Source organism: Parambassis ranga, chromosome 19 (genome assembly GCF_900634625.1).
Source record: "Parambassis ranga chromosome 19, fParRan2.1, whole genome shotgun sequence".
NCBI classification, from domain to species: Eukaryota; Metazoa; Chordata; class Actinopteri; family Ambassidae; genus Parambassis; species Parambassis ranga.
Window position 1 is genome coordinate 11,397,266 of NC_041039.1, and position 19,533 is coordinate 11,416,798.

Consider the following 19,533-nt stretch of genomic DNA (forward strand, 5'->3'; position numbering starts at 1 on the left):
CTCCAGCCCCCCGTGACCCTGCACTGCAGGACAAAGCAGGTTCAGATAATGAATGATGGATGTATTTGGTACTATTGGCTATATTTGATATTCTGTTCAAAACGAAACTGTGCAGATACTAATGCTTATACTTGAATGTAACCTTAATAATATATAAAATAATATAATAATACATATTGTCTGAACATTTAGGTAATTACACAAAGTGGAAATTGGGATAACACGAGCGTCAACTCGGAAAATAAGCATACGTTTCTGCACGGACACAATTGCGTGTAACACTGAATCAATTTTGTCGTTTTTATTCACTCACTCGCTTAATTAAGCAAATGTCTTGATTTAAAAAAACCTAACTGGTCACATGTTGTTGTCAAAACGTAAGTTTATCTGTCTTTCTCCTGGCAGAAATTTGGGTCCGTTGCGGTAACACTTGTTTTCGGGGAAGGTAAACAGAGAGCACCACAGGAAGTTGTTGTCAGTAGTAGCACCATCAGTAGCAGCATTTAGAAATGTGTCTTTACGTTTTTGCCTTTTAAATTGCAGACTTTTAAAAATAACTCTGGAGGAAGCTGTTGCGTTGTTGGAACTATATTTAGTTGTAATGATAATTTCATTTTCCTGGGCTATTTATTTTATATTTGTGTCGAAGCCACTGTTTGGGAAAAATTAGCTAACCTAAGCGTTAGCAATGGGTCGATGACACAGGCTGCACGAGAAAAGTTTGACTGGACAACACCATCAAGCTTGTAGTTCTGGTGAAGGGGTGATATGGATTTCTCCAAATTTCTGGACGATGATTTTGATGTGAAGGACTGGGTGAACGGCGCCTTCAAAGTGGTGCAGAAGGACGCGCCAGGGAAGGCAGATACACACGCAGCCACACTCGTCATGAAACTGCAGCTGTTCATTCAGGAAGTCAACAATGCTATCGAGGGTCAGTAGTCTAAATCAACTAATATCCCCTTAATATGTTCATATATGACCAGTACATGCTAGCTAGCTCTAGCTCAGTGCAGGTACAGCTTGCTAATGCTAAGTTAGGTGTTGCACTGTGCACATTTTCACGTACTGTCCATTATTATGAAATGCTATGTTGATTAACGCATTCTGAATTATCAAATGCCATATAAAGTATTAGATAAAGTAAGTTAAACTGTCCTTGTTCTTAGTAATGACGCAGCTATTTTTGATTGTATACCATTATTCAGAGAGCAGTAACCAAGCCCTTCAAAATATGCCTCGAGTATTGCGGGATGTTGAGGCTTTAAAACAGGAGGCTTCCTTCCTAAAGGAACAGATGGTCCTGGTCAAAGAGGACATCAAGAAGTTTGAGCAAGACACTGTTCAGTCTATGCAGGTATGCGAGCAGCTGATGATAAAAATCTCTGGGAATATTACTTTGTCTTTTGGTGTATAATGTGTGTATTATATTCATCAGGTCCTTGTGGAGATAGATCAGGTAAAGGGTCGAATGCAGCTGGCTGCTGAAGCGCTACAGGAGGCAGACAAATGGAGTACACTCAGTGCAGACATCGAGGAGACCTTCAAAACACAGGTACATAAAAAAAGGTAAAAAAAAAGGTATATAAAAGGGTAGTCAATACAGAATATCACTTGTTATTTTCCTGTCTGGCTTGTTGCTCAGTGGTAATCAAACCTCTGTAACTCTGTAAAGTAACTATTCACAAGCTCCTGGTGTCAAATAATTTTTATTTTGTTTAATAGAAAAAGAATTGCTGATACAAATACATTGCAATTAATGTACTTTACATCCTAATATATTTTGTCTAGACTTCTAAATCTTTTGTTTTTCTTTTACAGGATTTTGCCGTCATTTCTTCCAAGCTGACCAGCATGCAAAACAGCCTGGCCATGCTGGTGGACACACCAGACTATTCAGAAAAGTGTGTCCACCTGGAGGCTCTGAAAAACAGACTAGAGGCCATGGCCAGCCCACAAATAGTAGCAACCTTTAATTCCATGTCTATAGGTAAGACACCATAGGAAAGTGTGTCGTTCACCACTTTATTCCATACTCCATGTCTTTGTTTATTGTTGTTTGCTTTCAATGTACACCAAGCATACTCTCTTTAACGTTTCCTTTCTCTGCAGACCAAGCCAAGCTGTTTGTTAAAGTATTCACAGAGATAGATAGAATGCCCCAGCTTCTTGCATACTACTACAAGTGTCACAAGGTAGGTGCTACATGCCTGGCCTTAGTCATTAAAAACTATTTCAAAATTCATAACCTTCATTTTTTTTGTTCCCAGGGCCAGTTATTGACCATATGGCAGGATCTCTCTCAGAGTGAGCTTAGTCTGAATCAGCAGCTGTCTGAATATTATGACACCTTGCTCTCCTCTTGGCATTCTCAGCTCCAGTGGAGCAGCCAGGTAATGGGCACTACACTACCAGGATAGACACCTAATCGGTCATACATCTTTGAGTCTAATCCCCTATCTGAAATGACTTCAGGTAGGGGTGTGCGATTTGACGATAAATGATCGTGAAGGATTTGAACGTATCGGCGATCTACCAGAACGGACAGATCGTTTTATCGTCCATAGAGCACCTTCTATTAATTGCAGTTCTATGTTCGCGCAGACGCATGAGTTTTTTTCACTCGTCCAACTCTCAGTGCGCCTAATGTGAACACGACCAACCAATGACAGCCTCCCTGTTAGGAAGCTACGGCTGAAAACGAAAAGAGAACAGAGGAACTGGTCCCTAAAACGAACTCCACCTTTATGTTCGGTACTGTTTCTGCCGGCAGCAGCGGCGCGTCTTCTAAGCCTGTGTGTGTGTGCGCGCAACGTGTGTCGCAGTGGAAGGGCCACGTGTATTATAATGCTACAAGCACGTACGCGCCCACCTCTCTGAACATTACCAGCTCGTTATATTCAGGTTCGCTGCTGTTGTGCCGTCAGCAGCTCTTCTACACCTGTATGTGTGTGTGTGTGCACAGTGGGAGGGCCACATGCGAACATCAGATGTAGACAGAGGCAACAGCTAATGACGTCACCAAAATAATAACGCAGGCATTTGATGAAGAGGCTCCATATGAGGACTCTATTAAACGGGGGACAGAGGTGACAGCAGCAGCTCCGTTTTTCCTTAGATATGATTCCATTAAAGTTTGATCATGTGTTCTAAATACTGTATTTATTGTTTAACCTTAGGAGGCACACTTCAGTCTGTTTAAATGACTGTTGAATAATACTTTACAGAACTACATTAGTCTTCTTTTTAACCTATTTGTAATAAAACTTTATTTTGTTCTGTAATTGTTATTTAAATTTTCATGTGTATTGAAAACTAATACTGAGTGCATGTTATCAGAGTTGTTGTTTGCCTTTAAAATCTACTGATAGTTTTTGAGAGGTGACAGAGTAGGCTACCTGAAGTCATTTACACAGAAACATGCAAATTAGTGTCAATGTAAAAACAAATCGTGATAAAATCGAGATCGTGATTTTATCATTAAAGAATCGTGATATAAAATTTTTGCCATATCGCCCACCCCTAACTTCAGGTATTCAAGAACCCCTATGAAATAGTGACGGTGCTGCTGATCCAGACCCTGGGGGCCATGGTCCCTTCCATTCCTGTTTGTTTGAGCTCTGCCATGGAGCGGGCCGCCCAAGAGCAGCGTCTGGACACTTTGCTGGAACTCTATCAAACCACCTCTACGTTTGGACACAGCCTAGAGGCTGCTATGCTGCCACATATGGGTCTGTATAGAGACATAAGGCATGGCTGCAAGTACCGAATAATCTAAGTTCTTAAGTTTTGTCTGTTTTCTCCTCAGGCGATAATAATCTGCTGAAGGTGAATGAGCTGGTCTGTGCACTGTATGATCCCTACAAATCTTACCAACTACAGTATGGAGTGCTGGAAGAAGCTCACCTCCTCATCCAGATCAGCGCTATACCTTTGGTTAGACACCTCAGACTCAAGATTATTATTACATGACATAATCTGTGTCTTGCCACTTTACCTATGCCATATTCTGTCTTCTTTCTAGGAGCATGGGGAGGTAATTGATTGTGTAGAAGAATTGAGCCACTCTGTAGGCAAGTTGTTTGGCCTGGCTACTGCTGCAGTGGACCGCTGTGTCAAACTGTCAGATGGATTGGCTGTGTGTGGCCTCCTCAAAGCTCTCAAAGCCCTCTTCACCAAGTAAAGATTTTCAACTCATAATTTTAATTTGAAGGAACACATTTTTAATACGTATAGGTTGATTTATGTTGCCAGCTTTGATGTTCTGCTCATTTTAGGTATGTGTCGGACTTCTCCACAACACTCCAGTCAATCAAAAAGAAGTGTAAACTTGAAGATGTGCCAAGTTCATCTGTTTTCCAGGAAGATTGGACAGCCTTTCAGAACTCAGTCAGGTTAATGTTTAGTTTTTTAATTTTCAGATTTAATTAAACTGCAAATTATTTACATGCTTCTGTGGATTTACTGTTTGCCTTTTTTTACAGGATAATTGCCACATGTGGAGAGCTGCTTAGACAGTGTGGGGCCTTTGAGCAACAACTGTCAAACAAGTGAGAAAAATGTTTACAGTGGATGTCACATTATTATTTTTACTTGAAAGCGTGTGTGAGCACACTGTCAGGGAGGTTTAGTCTAAACCAAATGCATGCATTCTTTGTGTTCAATCATTGCCATAGGATCCTGGGCACAGCAGGTAAGTACTTGTCAGAGTCGTACAGCCCACGCAGTCTGGCGGGCATCCAGGAGGCCAGTTCCGCAGAGAGAAAGAGCACCACCAAGAACCCTTGGCAGGAATACAACTACCTTCAGAGGGGAAATGTGGCTGAATATAACAACCTGATGGAAGTCCTCTACTCATTAAAGGTATAACACAGGTCCTGGTGTCACATTATGAGGGCTGCAGATGCTTTTTAAAGAAAGTTGTTATAACTGGTTTATCAAAGGCCCTGTGCCGCTGTTCTGATGTTTCTCTTTCACTATGTCTTGCAGGAGAAGGGCACAGGTAACTCCAGCTTGTTAGCTGAGCCCAGAGCAGCTCTGACCAGACTCAATCAGCAGGCCAACCAGCTGGCATTTGACTCTGTCTTCCTGCAGATCAAACACCAGCTCTGCCTCATCTCCAAGATGGAGGTGATTGCGTGTCAAGTTTCTACTTTATTTAATTTTAAATACAGTTTGAGTGCTGAGAGCTTTTTGATTGACTTTGTGCATGTGCATTTGAGTATTGGATGTGCTGTAACTGGTTTGTGGTTCTTGTCTGTATTAAGAGTCAAGAGGCCCCTGGTTTTGGAGAGAGCTACACCGAGGACCTGCCTACCTTCAGCCTGTCACCACAAGAATACATTACAAATGTTAGTGAGATTTTAACTGTGCAGATCAGGCCTGTGTGTAAAAGTTGAGCTGTACTCTTTGATCTTATTCACAACTAAAAGAGGGGCAGTGGATGTGACACTGCTGATGTATTATGACTTTGTTTTCCCCATATAGATAGGGCAGTACCTGATGTCTCTGCCACTCCACTTGGAGCCTTTTGTGTCGCAGGAGGACCCAGCATTAGACATGGCTTTACATGCTGGGAAGCTGCCTTTCCCTCCTGAGCAAGGTTTGCTGATAGATCATTCCTGATTATCCTCTTTCCTTTTTCTCTCACATGATAGTTGTCGGATTTCTTTTATGACTTTTGTTGTTTTACTGCTCTACACATCCTCTATCATTGTCATCACTAACTCTTGTTCTCTCCGTACTTCCTTCTGTCTCAGGTGACGACCTTCCAGAGCTGGAAAACACAGCAGACTATTGGTTGGGCTCCATTGCTCGGGCAACCATGCAGACCTACTGTGATGCCATTTTGCTCATCCCACAGCTGAGCACCCATTCAACTAAACAGCTGGCTACAGATATTGGTATCATACCATAATAACAAAATACAACTGGACAAACATCATATTTAATCATTGCAAGCTCATACATAAGTTAACATGTATGAAATCATTCCATTCCTGTTTCTGCTCCACAGATTATCTGAGCAATGTGATGGACGCCCTGGGCCTGCAGCCCTCACGCACCCTTCAACACATCGTCACGCTTCTGAGGGCGAAACCAGAAGACTACCGACAGACTTCCAAACTGCTCCCCCGTCGACTGGCTGCCACCATTGCTGCACTCCGCTGCATTGACTACTAACAGCAAAAGAGAAGGACTCTAGGTAGAGACTCTAAGAGCAGCACTTGAGACTTCAAACTGAGGGATGACATTAATAGAAAGTTACATAGTACACTTCCTTGAATCTCACATCTTACATGGGGATGCAGCATCTTCAGTGGTGTCTGTTAGTTGTATGGATTGAAATCAGGGTGATTATGAGCTTTTTTTTCATGATTAATGTTGACCTACGTTTGGCTCCAAACGGCTGCTGTTGATGCCTTCCAGTCAGGCCAAAAGTTGAATGTGACTTGATTTTTATTTAATGCATTTATAAGGTTGATAGGGGCTGTGTTAAAGCATTTAAAAACCTATATGACCAATATATATCACAAGTGTCACGCTAATAAAATCTTGGCTACTATATTATAATAAGGTAATATATCTAATATGATTTGTTGATTTTTAAAAAAAAAAAAAAAAACTGAGCTGCAAATTCAGTTTGAAAGTGGGGAGAAGGTGGTCTAAGAGAAGTCTAAGAGAAGGTGCTGTAGTAGGGGCTAAAATAAGCTTGGGAAAAATCTGTGTATAAAACATTGACATAAACATGGAAATATGGTCTGTTTTTATTTGCTGTTTTTATTAAGATAATTTTTATTCACTCGGTTATTATAGTTTATTAAATGTGTGATTTTGTTTTCGCTGCAGATGGCTTCATAGTCCCATAGCGTTTGAATGCCTTTATTGGCTGTCCTATGTTGTTGACTAATGTATTCGCACCTTCAAGTCATGAAAATTGTCTGTCACAGTCAAGTATCAGGGGAAGACAAAAAAAATGAAGGATTTCACTGGGCCACACAGGTAAGACTCCTGACTGAGGAGGATGACACAAATGCACAAATTTGCCAAAATTCTTAAAATCTTGGGTCGTTAAAAAAAAAGTTCTCTGTTAAATGTAGAGATTAAGATTTTGCTGCAGTACATATTTTACATACATTTAGAATCGGTTTTTAATGATTGTCTGTGACATAACGCACATAATGAGGCATTGATAATAATAATAATTGGGTTATTATCCTGCTACGTCTCTTGCGACCCACCCTAAAAATAAATCTGAGACTATTTTTATTGTGCCTAAATTATGTGATGTCCAGTTATATTTTGCCGTTGCTCGCTGATTGGCTGTTATTGCTGTCCATGCTGTCCAGAAACGGAGATGGAGCATCATTCAGCATCACATGCTGCTGTACCTGCTCTCCTCCAACATGGACCAGTGTTTGTCCCTGACGTCAGCCGTTACCGCCCTGCCTGCCTGCCTGCCTGCCTGCAGTATCGGTTCCCACAAATGATGATGATGATGGAGACGAGAGAAGCGGCCTCGCCATGAATAGCGACCGGAGGCGGAATTAAAGCGCGCGGAGAAAGGGGACAAGTGTTGGAACAACTTTCGGATGGGGATACCGAAACGTCCACCTTTATTATCTGGCACAGGAAGAGATGCCCCACAGCAGCCAAACGAGGGGGAGCGGCGGGCTGTGTCGCTCCGGTCGGGGGGTTCCTCAGTTTGGCAGGGCTCCTGCGAGCGCACCCTCTGTGGAGGCGATTTAGGGAAGACGTCCACCGGGTAAACATCTTCAACCCGTCTAATTTGAACGACAGCGCGGATTGTTGTGCCTGGAGGTGAATAAATAGCCACCTTTAATAGGGTGGAGCTGCGGTTCCTTTAATAAATTATGAGGAATTCCGCTCAGTCTAATTGTGAACATTTGATGTTTATGTCTAACACGCTTTCAACCTCAGCGCCTTGTTTTTGCCTCTGAACAATGACCCAGGTGATGTTATGTCACCGGACCACTGCTAGAGATGATGGTGGCCGTCGGCCGGTGCGGGACTACCCCAGGCATTCATGTAAAGCGCCCTGATAGAGGCTCTCCATGGAGGTTATTTATGCAATCCGACGCAGTGTTGCAAGTGGGCTGATCTGAAGCTGCTGTCTGTGTATGGTATGATCCCCAGAACTGCCAGGCCTTTCTGTTTCTGTGAAATATGCCCAGGCCTTGCGTAAAACATAAAAATGAGGGAGCTGCCTGTGCACAGGGATGAGGAGATACTCTGAAAAAGAGTAGGGGCCCTCTTTGGAATTAAAAGCCGGGAAAAGCCATTAGACCGACCATGTCGAAAGTTGTCAGTAACAAGGAGAAGAAATCCTTCAGCAAAAAGCTGTTCCGGAGGAGCTCGGTGCGCTCCGTGGGGAGCTTTATGAACAGAGTTCTCCGGACTCTGTCGACTCTTTCTCATTTTGGCACCGAGGAGCAGGCCGCCGAGGATGAGAAGGACGATGCAACTTTGATCCCAAACACCACAGGGGGCTCACTCCCATCCGACGACAGCGACTGTGGGGGCTTCCCCTTCGGAGACAAGGTGCCGGGTGTCGCCGGACTTAAGAACCACGGGAACACCTGCTTCATGAACGCTATCTTGCAGTGCCTGAGCAACACGGAGCTGTTCGCCGAGTACCTGGCTTTGGAGCAGTTTAAAGTAGCTGAGACGACCAGCAACAACGACATCAAGGCCAAGTCTAACGGAGTGCTGGGGCAGAAGAAGGTGGCCAGCCAGCAGCAGCAACAACAACAGCAGCAGGACCCGGGGGAAGTGACCGAGCAGCTGTCCGGTCTGGTTCGGGCCCTGTGGACCTTTGAGTACACACCTCAGCACAGCAGAGACTTCAAGGTAGGCTGTGCGTCATATGGGTCTCACATGGGGCCAAAAGACACGTGCAGTGACTACACAAAGGTCCAGTTTAAAGTTTTGATCCTGTATTTGGTGCTTCATTCAAATAGCTAATAAATTGAATAATAGTTGCTGCAGAACCTGTTTTATTTGCATTATTTTGCTGTAGTGTTGTGGAGAAAGTCCAAACTGTGAGAATGTGAGATGCTTCCTGACTTGCTGCCTGTGTGGCACAGCTTGTTGGATGTGTAGTGCTGTCCATGGTGCTGAAGAACAGTTTGTTATTGTGTTTTATGTTTTTTTTTTTGGACAATCATGCAGCAGTTTGTGGGCTGTATAGTGCACGGTATTATGACGCCTTTTCAAAGAAGCCCCTTTTCACAGGACCCTGACCTCTGTTAGTCTAGTTTGAAATAACTCTGGAGGTCATCCTTGCTTTTAATCCAATGCAAATCTTTAGTTTGATTCCTGTTTTTAAGTTAGTTTCTACATGTGTTTAGGGATCAGACTGCATCATGGTTATGTTAGTGTAATTTAAACAGCCTTTTTTTATATAGTAAAAAATAAATTATAATCAAACTAGCAAAGTTAGTATTCATAGTTTAACACTTCTTAGTCTGCTTTAGCCATTCAACTGAGTCTTGAGTCCTGCACCTGATCTGTAATAAAACTGTTTTTTGTTTTTTTCCCCCCTCTTTTATTTGGGCTGTTTGATTGTCTGCCCATGCAGCCTTTGTTCCGGCCTTGTCTGGTTTTTCATCATTTCATCTCAGCACTGTAAAGTTTGCCTGTCACAATCACAAAGAGACACTTTGTGTGTGTGTGTGTTTTTCCCTTTTTGATAACCTATTTTTCAATAGCTGAAAGTTTGAACAGGGTCATTCAGGACATTCTTTATTTTTTGACAGCGTTACTATTTTTGTCCATTTTTCTACTTTGGTTTCCTGCCAGAGTACAAACAGTCAGATTGGATATAGATTGTTCTCATCAGAGTGAGAGGCACTGAGTACGTTTAACTGGATAGGAAAGTAAAGTGCAATCACTTTAAACTTGTATATATCTTATACTAACATGGATTGTTGTTATGGTAACATGTGAAATATCATTTCTGACATGTTTGGGAGCAGTATTCATGTCTCTTTAAAAAAGCTGGTTTCTGACATATATTAATTGTTTCCCCCCAATTTTAGCTCAAAATACAGAACAGACAATTAATTATAGCTTTCCTGGTTTCCAGTAGTTTTACTTGTTGGGGCTGCTGACCCAACCACTTTCAGAAAGAGGTTTGTGCTGCTGTTCCAAATGCCAGGACAGCAAAGGGGGAAAAAAAGTAAAAGTAAACATAACATTTAAATCAGCTGAAGGAGGGGTTTATCCCCTTATGACATCATAAGGGGATGTAAATCAGAGTAGCTTAGTCACATTGTTTCCTATTCAATTTCTAGTGTTTGGACACATAATTGTGGTGGAAAATATTGAAAAGTGCATTTTGCATTGTCCCATTTACACGATTCGTGTGCATTACTGCTCAGCATGCACATGTGTCAGCTTGGCGATTCTTGTCTCAGACCACAATCTGAACCTAAACCGGGAGCACTTAAAGATCATTAGGGAGACATCCGTAATAATAAGTCAGGGGAATCCATTTTCTCCCTGAAGCAGTCGGTCTGAGGACTATGTTGATGTTTTACACCATCCAAACTGCCTAAGAGGATGCTCCACACAAAATCTCATAGAATTTTAGACTATGAGAGACATTTGTGAAATTTAATTTGTGATTGATGGAAGTAATCCACACAACAGGGTATGTCATAATAGGAGGAAATGTTAGTTGTAGCATAGAACATAGCTAATTGGCAATTGTTTTGGTTTTGGACACAGACCTTTTGCAGCACCTGTACCTCTGTGCAAAACACTTCTCTATGTCCTCTGGTATAAGAGTTACAGGGCATCCTATTTTTGTCAAGGTGTGCTTTTTCCAAAGAGATAATTAATCATTATCTAGCTATGTATCACCAGCAGAAGTTTGCTTAAAGACAACCTTTGCGGTCAAGAAGGGAGGCTTTCTCTTTGTTTGTGCCACATTGTGCACAAAATGCTGAGGCTGCCTTTGTAAGAATGAAGAGGGCTGTCCCAAAGGAGAGGGTGTAAAGGCACACAGTGCTCCGTCCCCTTATATCTTTGACCTTGTATGACATGTGATAGCCAGTGAGTGAGTGGAGATGACTTCACAGCTGCCAGCCAGGTTGGCTCATTAGAGTACACACTGTTGTCGTCTCCAGCTTCGGCCTGTGTCCTTGCCTTCAAAAGCATCTCTGCCACAGCTTAGTTGACCTTTAGCAATGTACTGATCATCCCGGTCAAACATAATGAATATTTTATGAGGAAATAAAGATGAAAACAGAAGTGGACTCACTGCCCCATAGATCCATCTCAGTTTTTACTGCTGTACACTAAAAATCGCTTCATTTATATTGTTGCAGAATGTGGTGTCAAAGAGCGCCCTTCAGTTTAGAGGAACCTCTCAGCACGACGCCCAGGAATTCCTCCTCTGGCTGCTTGACAGAGTGCATGAAGACCTCAACCAGATTGTCCACCCGGACATCAGACCACCCAGGAAGGTAAACAACAACAACAACAACAACCATCTGTATTGTAATTAACACCATAATATTGTCCTGTAGATTCTTGGCCATGTATGATGTTTCAATCAGCCTGATTATTCCTTAAGTTGATTCCTGTTCAATCCTTTGGCCTCTTTCTTTAAAATCTGCCACCTGTGTTCTGCTCTCGGAGCTGCTCTGTTTTGAACTGCACATTGTTTCATACATATAATGTGGATGTTACTATAATCTGCTGCCTTTTATTATGCATTTTTGTTTAAAAATGTTCAGCCTCCAGTAGAAGAAGAACCTGTTCCGGAAGGATCTCCACTACCAGCACCTGGTTCTTTTGTACAGGAGCTGTTTCAGGCACAATACAGGTGAAATTCCTAATTCTAATAGTAACACATCAGGTTTCAGTAGAACTTTTAGTGTTGATATACAAATAACACAACATTTCTGGGTAGTAAACAGCATACAGTATGCTGTATCTTCGACATGAATCCAAGCTACTTTGTATTATTCTCCTCATATCTCTGTGTAGGTCCTCTCTGACTTGCCCTAACTGCCAGAAACAGAGCAACACCTTTGATCCTTTCCTCTGCATCTCACTGCCAATCCCAGTACCTCACACACGGTAAGGTGACTGTTATGAATAAGACAATAGATAGCAATGCTCCTGTGTCCAAAAATGCACTGAGAATCTAACATTCAAAGGCGTGTCAAGTCAGCATACTGTAGACAAACAGTATGAAAGATGTGACAGGAGAAAGCTAAAATTAGAAGATGCTGTCTGTCTTTGAATCGTCAGTCCAGCTGCCGTTATGAAACATCCAATTAATCTGTGTTGCAGGCCTCTGTATGTGACAGTGGTGTACCAAGGAAAGTGCTCCCACTGTATGAGAGTTGGGGTGGCCGTGCCTCTCTCTGGCACCGTGTCCAGGTTGAGACAAGCCGTGGCCCAAGAGACAAAAATCCCTGCTCAACAGGTGCTGCATCATTTAAGACTTCTTCTCTTTAGGTCCATTAATGTTATTGTCAGTGTTGTGTGGAAGGAAATTTGGATGGTCATTGATTTAAACTAGCAGAGAATTTCATATTTTGTTTCATCCCTTTCTCTGTTCAGATTGTCCTCACTGAGATGTACTACGACGGATTTCATCGCTCTTTTTGTGATGATGACGATGACCTTGAGATCATTCAGGAGAGCGACTCCATCTTTGCCTTCGAGACACCTGAGCTATTCAGACCAGAGCAGATCCGCTCCAAGCGTGGCGGTACAACATCCTGTTTATCCCTCTGAAATTAGTTTAGCCCTCTGTCTTCCTACAGCAGGAGATTAGATTAGAAATGGAATAATATTAAGGGAGGACATATTGTTTTTTCTATTTCTGGTAGCTCCTACACACGCTGACCATGATGATGGATTAATTATATATTTTGTGTGTTAATTTCAGGAAGCCCGCATGCAAATCTCAATCAAAACAACTTGAAGTATGCCACAGACAATAACAGGATACCCACACAAATACAAGAGCCCACAACACCACCGCCGAGTCCCAATAAAAACAGTGAACAGGCAGAGAAGATTGTCCTGCTGGTCTGTAACAGAGCCTGCGCTGGACAGCAAGGACGCAGGTACTTTTTTGAACAATAATGTGTATTAATTTTATTACAGATATGTTAAAAACATTATTTTTCTGCAGGTTTGGTAATCCATTTATTCTCTACCTGGAGCGCACAGTGACATGGGACATCCTTCAGAAAGAGATCTTAGAGAAGATGAGGCATCTTTTGCGTCCTGGAGTCTTTGTGCAGGTACATGCTCTTTAATCTTACACTTAACCTAAATTTTAAAAATTTCTCAATTAATTTCTATCATGTCTTATCCTTGATGGTGTGTAGGTAGGGCCCTTCACTTTGCGTGTGGTGGGAGTGGTTGGAATCACATATCTCTTGCCTCAGGAGGAGCAGCCACTCTGCCATCCCTCTGTGGAGAGGTAATGCCACTTCACACCACTAGGGAGCAGTGTTAGTTCACTTGAACCAACATTATATAAAATCCTGCTGTGTGTTCAGCTCACTTGAAGGTGATTGAGGAGCTCTTTGGTGGTATTGATGTTCAAATATCTCTTAAGATGTATAATAAGCTTATAGATTTTCTTGTAAGAGGATGGTCACCTCTGTGGTTGTTGCATGGATTCTTTTTAAATTAAAAGAATGAGAAAAAAAGGTGCTACTGCTGCTACTTAAATAACTCACACTTCTTCATATCAAAGTTTGGCACAGTATATTGTTTGTAGATCTTGTATTGTAGCTGCAACAAGTAGATATTCAAAAAGTAATATTTTATGCTATTATACTTCTACTCATGAATATTTTTGATTAATTGAGACAATTATTTGTTTCCCTTTTTTTATTTTAATAAGGGCATTCAAGTCCTGTGGTCCCGGAGGGCCACCTCATGTCAAAATTGTTGTTGAATGGGACAAAGAGACGAAAGACTAGTAAGTGAGAGACTTAAATACACACACTTCTGTAAAATTCTCATTAAAATATTATCAAAGTGCTATTTTCTGTATGTTTACATGAAAATAGTAAGGTATGGAGGGTGCTCTCATTCTCTGATTGGCCAATGGGCTAAAGCAGACACGGGTTAGACACAATTCTAACAAAATGACTCCACTTTGATTGAATGGGGAATTTAAGCTCAAGACAGATGTGTGTGATGTATGTTTCTGAATCTTTTGAAGTTCTGTGTGATCCCCGTGTGACTTTGTGCTGTGTCACGCCCACAGTCTGTTCAAAAGAACTGAGGACGAGTACATCCCAGACGCCGAGAGTGTGCGTCAAGTGAAGGAGCAGCATCTGCAGCCTCAGACCTGTTCACTCGCCCAGTGTTTTCAGCTCTACACTAAAGAGGAACAGGTCAGCCACAGCTGATATCGGCCAATAAATATTTAGACTTATGAATCCTCAACCTATAATTCTGAGTACTTGTTCTTGATTTTTATTTATTTATTTATTTGAATTACTTCCAGCTTGCTCCTGATGATGCGTGGCGGTGTCCCCACTGTAAACAGCTTCAGCAGGGCAGCATCAAACTCAGTCTGTGGACCCTGCCAGACATCCTCATACTTCACCTGAAACGCTTTAGACAGGTATGGAAGTCGCTATAGGGTGTTTACATCTTTTTATCATACTTCATAAATAAAAATAAATTAAAATACCATAAATATGTTCAGGATGCGGATCGACGAATGAAGATGCAGAACATGGTGAAGTTCCCGCTCACCGGCATGGACATGGCACCCCACATTGTAAAGAGAAGCCAGAGCAGCTGGAGCCTTCCGTCTCACTGGTCACCATGGAGACGACCTTATGGGATGGGCCGTGACCCAGAGGACTACCTTTATGACCTGTATGCAGTGTGTAACCATCATGGGACCATGCAGGGAGGACATTACACAGGTAAGAGTGCTGCATACACAACAGGTGACAGGTCTTTGGAGTTTTAACAGATTTTTCCTTCTAGCAAAGCTTGATCATATTTCATTTTGCTGTGCCTTGTAGCTCACTGTAAGAACTCCATTGATGGACAGTGGTATTGCTTTGACGATAGCGATGTTCATCCCATGTCTGAGGATGAGGTCTGTAAGCAGACTGCTTACATTTTGTTCTATCAGAGACGTGCAACAATCCCATCTTGGTCTGCAAACAGTTCAGTTGGAGGTAATTTGTTATGATGCAATCTTGTGCAATGTTTAAATATGCTGTATTAAATAAAATATAAACATGTACGACCACTGATTGTTTGCCCCCTAGGCTCTACCAGCTCCTCTTTGTGTGAGCACTGGATTAGTCGGCTGATAGGAAGCCGTCCTCCCAGCCAAGCCTCATCTGGTTCCTCCAGACGCACCTCACTGGCTTCTCTCTCGGAGTCCGCCGAGTTTGCTGGTGAACGGAGCGAGGACGATGGTGAAAAACACACGTTTTCTTTGGCTTATTGCTCTTGATGAGGTCATTTTTGTTAAAGAATCTGTATATCTTTTTGGCACACAGGTTTTTCAAATCGACCAGCAGTGAGAGGCATGCAAAGGCAAACGTTTTCCTCAAGATCTTCCATTGCTAGTCCGCTCGTGCTGAGTGAGAATGGCACTAAACCATCCTGGTCCCACTCTGCTAAGCTCCAACTCCGTTCCAACTCTCCCTCACGCTTCTCCCTGGAGTCCCACTCCTCTTCCCCGACACTGGAGAGGATAGGAGAAGTGGTTGATAACAAGCTGTCAGCCTCATGCTTCACTGGGTCACCTAAGCCAGCCAAGCTGTCAGGGGGCAAGTCGGCCCTTGCTGCTTTGGATAGTAATGCCGGCAGTAAGCGGCTAATAGAGCAGGTGCACTCTAAGGCTGTGGCACAGGCAGAGCAGAGGAGCTCCATTCAGGCAGCTGATAACAACAATGTAGTTCCTGCTGCTGAACAGATCAGTCCTCGACACGGGGTCACTGCTAAAGAGCCGAAAATGAGAAATGGTGCTGCAGATGGTGCTGGTGTGAAAAGGACCTCGGCCAAGACTGGGGTAGAAAGTGAAAGGAGTCCAAAGAAGCGTACTGCCACCTCCTCAACCTCATCCAGCTCTCTCTCTCCTGCATCTCCAGCCATCGACAAGTCACCGTCTCGAACGCAGTCCAAGAGTTCAGCATTAGCATCAAATCCCAAGGAAAAAGGCGACGGAGCAGCTAAAAATAGTAAGAGTGCTTCCTCAAGAACAGCGACCCCTTCCAAGAAAGGGTCATCACAAACCCCTGAGGTATTACATCCTGACTCTGCCCAGCAGAGGAAGAGCGGTTCTCCAGGATCACAGAGCTCACACCCGCAGAGGAAGACATCACCCAGAGCAGGAGGTGAGAAAAGCTCCGCCTCAGGAAGGACTAGAGCAGGCGACAGGAGCACTAGCCGCGAATCCTCACGGACCAATTCGGTCTCTGAGAGGAAAGTTAACCACGGAGGTCCTCCCTCTAGGTTGAATGCTGCCAATCGAGCTGAAGGCAGGCCAGGCAGGGTTGCAGAAAACAGGGCACCAGGCCGGAGCTCCAGTAGTAGCTCTTCCATGACTAGTCTCCGATCCTCGAGTGTAGGCGTGTCCTCTGTAAGCACAGGTCCACCGTCAAGAGAACTCCGAAGGAACAGTAAGGCAGATGACAAAGGTTTGTCCTTCTTTAAAACGGCTCTGAGGCCCAAAGAGACTCGGAAACCGAGTGATGGTGGGAAAGCAGGGGTGGGAGAAACTAAAGGAAGTCCAGAGGATGGCAGCGGGGATGCTAAAGATGGGGCCCCACACGGAGCGAGCAAAAAAGCCCAGAATGTGGCTTCAGAGGCTCAGACTAATGCGACCACAGCCAAAGAGAAGGAATCCTCTAAAACATCAGCTTCAACTAAACATTCACTGCTGTCCTCCACTAAATCTAAGCTCTCTGGGGCAGAAGCAACCGCCCAGTCTTCTGCCAGTGCAAAGGAGCCTTCAAAGAAAGAGCCTGCCAAAAAAACACTACAGTCAAGGAAAATTCCCATCAATTCTACACAAACTAGCCAGAAAGCCAAGTGATGCTATTTTCGAGGGCCTGAAAACAATGTCTCATGTGCAGCTCTGAGGTGTTTTTAACCATCGAACAAGACCCGAGTGTCAGACAGACACTTTAAAGCACCTGTAGCTTTTCAGTGGTCACTGAATACCAGCTGCCATATTGGACACTCAAATGTCCACATTGTTAAATAGCTATTTAGGAATGGATTTTAAAAACAAAGCACTTTGTATGGATTGCATTGATTTTGAGGAATATTATACTGTATTGTAAATACGCATGGAGATGTATTGAAATTATTGCCTTGTTCTGTCTGTAGCATTGTTGGGAAAAGGACATCATAGGAGGAAGCGTAAAAATAAATGTCACTTTGCACAAGAACGGAAAGAGGAGATACATCAAACACGGACTATTCAGTCACCAAAGGAAGTTTACTGGCAATTTTTAACATGCTGATGCAGTGAATTATTTTCAAAGAAATCTTTATGTACTGCTCTCCTCCAATATTGAGAGCCATATGTCAACAACAAACATCAGTGCCTCAGATAATCATAGAGAAGTATTTAATCTAAATTGTATAACTGCAGGTGTTGGTAAATTTATAATTCAATTTTAATATTTATTAAGCACCGAAAAAATGTTATTTCAAGTAAAACACAGTTACGCCTATTTAACCTGAAATGCTGTTTACATTATGCTCTTTGATGTAATAATTCTGCAACAGCCTTTAAGAAGAAGTGTTTTTTTTTCTCGGTCCAGCTAAAATTAAGATTTTCACCGAGAGGCTAAGGGAGAAGTGCAGGAAAGGAATGAAGCATGTGCTGTTGGTGTTAAAATGTCTGGAGACCTTGTTTGTCGTGTTTTATTTACCAGTAATAACCTGTTAGTCCTCAGACAAAGATCCCCCCCAACCACCACCCTCCTCCACCTCCCACCGACTCTTACCCTCCAGCTGCTGATGCCAATACTTAACCACGGTGCTCCATGCTCCTCATGGGGGTCAGCCTCTTCAGACTGCCAGACATCTCCAAACATTCCTCTCAGATAAACACAGGGTTATTGTAAAAAAAAAAAAGAGAACACACAAAATGATGCATTCAAAGACAGCTGGGATTGCCTTCATTTGAACACCAGTACATATTATAGACATTTATGATGTGTTTGAGTCAGCTCGTCCTCTGTCTTCACGTGTGACATCCCAGCTTATGCACATTTTTAGCTTCGTATTAACAGAGTAGATCAAACACAGAGCGCACTGACTGAGAAATCACCACTTTTGAAGTATATGACAGTTGTTGCATGATAAATTGCTTATGCATGCACTTAACTATGCAAGCAGATTCTTGCTAATGCCCACACTGGTATGTAGAAATGCTACTCTTGGATGTGTATTTATTTCTACCTGTAAATTATTATATTTTTTTCTCCATAATGCCAGCGTCACAGAGCATGTCGAGGCATCCTTTATTAAAGCTTCGTTTGCACATTTCTTCAAAGTTCTATACATTTTGTATGGATGATAAGTATTGCTCATTCGCCCTCTCAAAGTAAATCAGCTCACTCAAATTAATGTTTCCTGTACTGTAATTATTTCTCACATTTTCTCCTCACAGATCCACTTCCTATTTACAATTTGTGTTTGCTTTTTTTTAAATGTATTGCTTTGAATATTTTAATTCATTTCCTAGCAATGACATAAGCCCACAGATAGAAGAGTTTATTAAAAGACCCAATGGATGAGTCTACACACAAAACAATGAATAATGTTATTCTAACCGGAGTGGAACAACATAACATCATTTCTTAGTTTTATATTTAAAATGTTACATTAAAAATTCTATTAAATACATATTTAGTGTTTTAATGACATTTTACACTGCATTGCCCAATGTTAGAAGGCTGTGAATAAAATAAAATTATAAAGACTGATAAGCTGTAAAATGTTATCACTGTGAAAACCCTCATCGGATCATAAAAGGAATCCATTTATTGATGATAGCGGATACTGGAAGTTTCCCAAATGTCCTTTTCATGGAGGCGTGTGGAAGCACCTCCACCACAAACTCCTTCATAGATGTGTAGACCTTTTTTTTTATTTATTTTGTTTGTTGGTTTGTTGGTTTGTTTTTGCACGTGCAGTGCAGGAAAAATTCAAAATGACCAGTGCCTGGTGGCTACAGTGTGTTGATGCTGTGGGAGTACAGTTATATAAATGCAGTATATTAACTCTAATTTTAAATGAAAATAAAGAATGAGGAATTTACACAGATGCATGAGGCCGATTAAATTTCTCTTTATTTTTCCATTTGTGATGTAATTGTTGAAATGTTTCTCCTTCTTTGGCAGTAGTGGTTTGTTTTGGCATTAACTTTAGGAATGCAATATATATATATATATATATATATATAACGGCATTAAATTCCATTTACAGTATTTAGCCGTGGGTGTTTTCTTTTTTTCATTTACAGATAAGGCCATT

General features: G+C 42.2%; 2 protein-coding genes across 2 annotated transcripts; both read left to right on the forward strand.

Moving 5' to 3' along the window:
* Positions 1 to 467: 467 nt before the first annotated feature.
* cog7 (component of oligomeric golgi complex 7) lies at positions 468 to 6,695 on the forward strand. Its single transcript, XM_028432065.1, has 17 exons — positions 468 to 934; positions 1,209 to 1,357; positions 1,439 to 1,555; positions 1,822 to 1,990; positions 2,113 to 2,195; positions 2,271 to 2,393; positions 3,533 to 3,731; positions 3,809 to 3,936; positions 4,025 to 4,179; positions 4,278 to 4,394; positions 4,485 to 4,550; positions 4,677 to 4,863; positions 4,990 to 5,130; positions 5,268 to 5,351; positions 5,488 to 5,602; positions 5,760 to 5,903; positions 6,017 to 6,695. Exons 1-17 carry the CDS (start codon positions 769 to 771, stop codon positions 6,181 to 6,183), a joined length of 2,310 nt encoding a protein of 769 aa, XP_028287866.1. The 5' UTR covers positions 468 to 768; the 3' UTR covers positions 6,184 to 6,695.
* Positions 6,696 to 7,889: 1,194 nt separating this feature from the next.
* LOC114451824 (ubiquitin carboxyl-terminal hydrolase 31-like) lies at positions 7,890 to 18,451 on the forward strand. Its single transcript, XM_028430740.1, has 16 exons — positions 7,890 to 8,871; positions 11,355 to 11,492; positions 11,766 to 11,854; positions 12,019 to 12,111; positions 12,328 to 12,463; positions 12,601 to 12,751; positions 12,932 to 13,112; positions 13,181 to 13,292; positions 13,380 to 13,474; positions 13,904 to 13,981; positions 14,273 to 14,402; positions 14,516 to 14,635; positions 14,720 to 14,945; positions 15,048 to 15,206; positions 15,300 to 15,452; positions 15,537 to 18,451. Exons 1-16 carry the CDS (start codon positions 8,314 to 8,316, stop codon positions 17,075 to 17,077), a joined length of 3,960 nt encoding a protein of 1,319 aa, XP_028286541.1. The 5' UTR covers positions 7,890 to 8,313; the 3' UTR covers positions 17,078 to 18,451.
* The last annotated feature ends 1,082 nt before the right edge of the window (positions 18,452 to 19,533 follow it).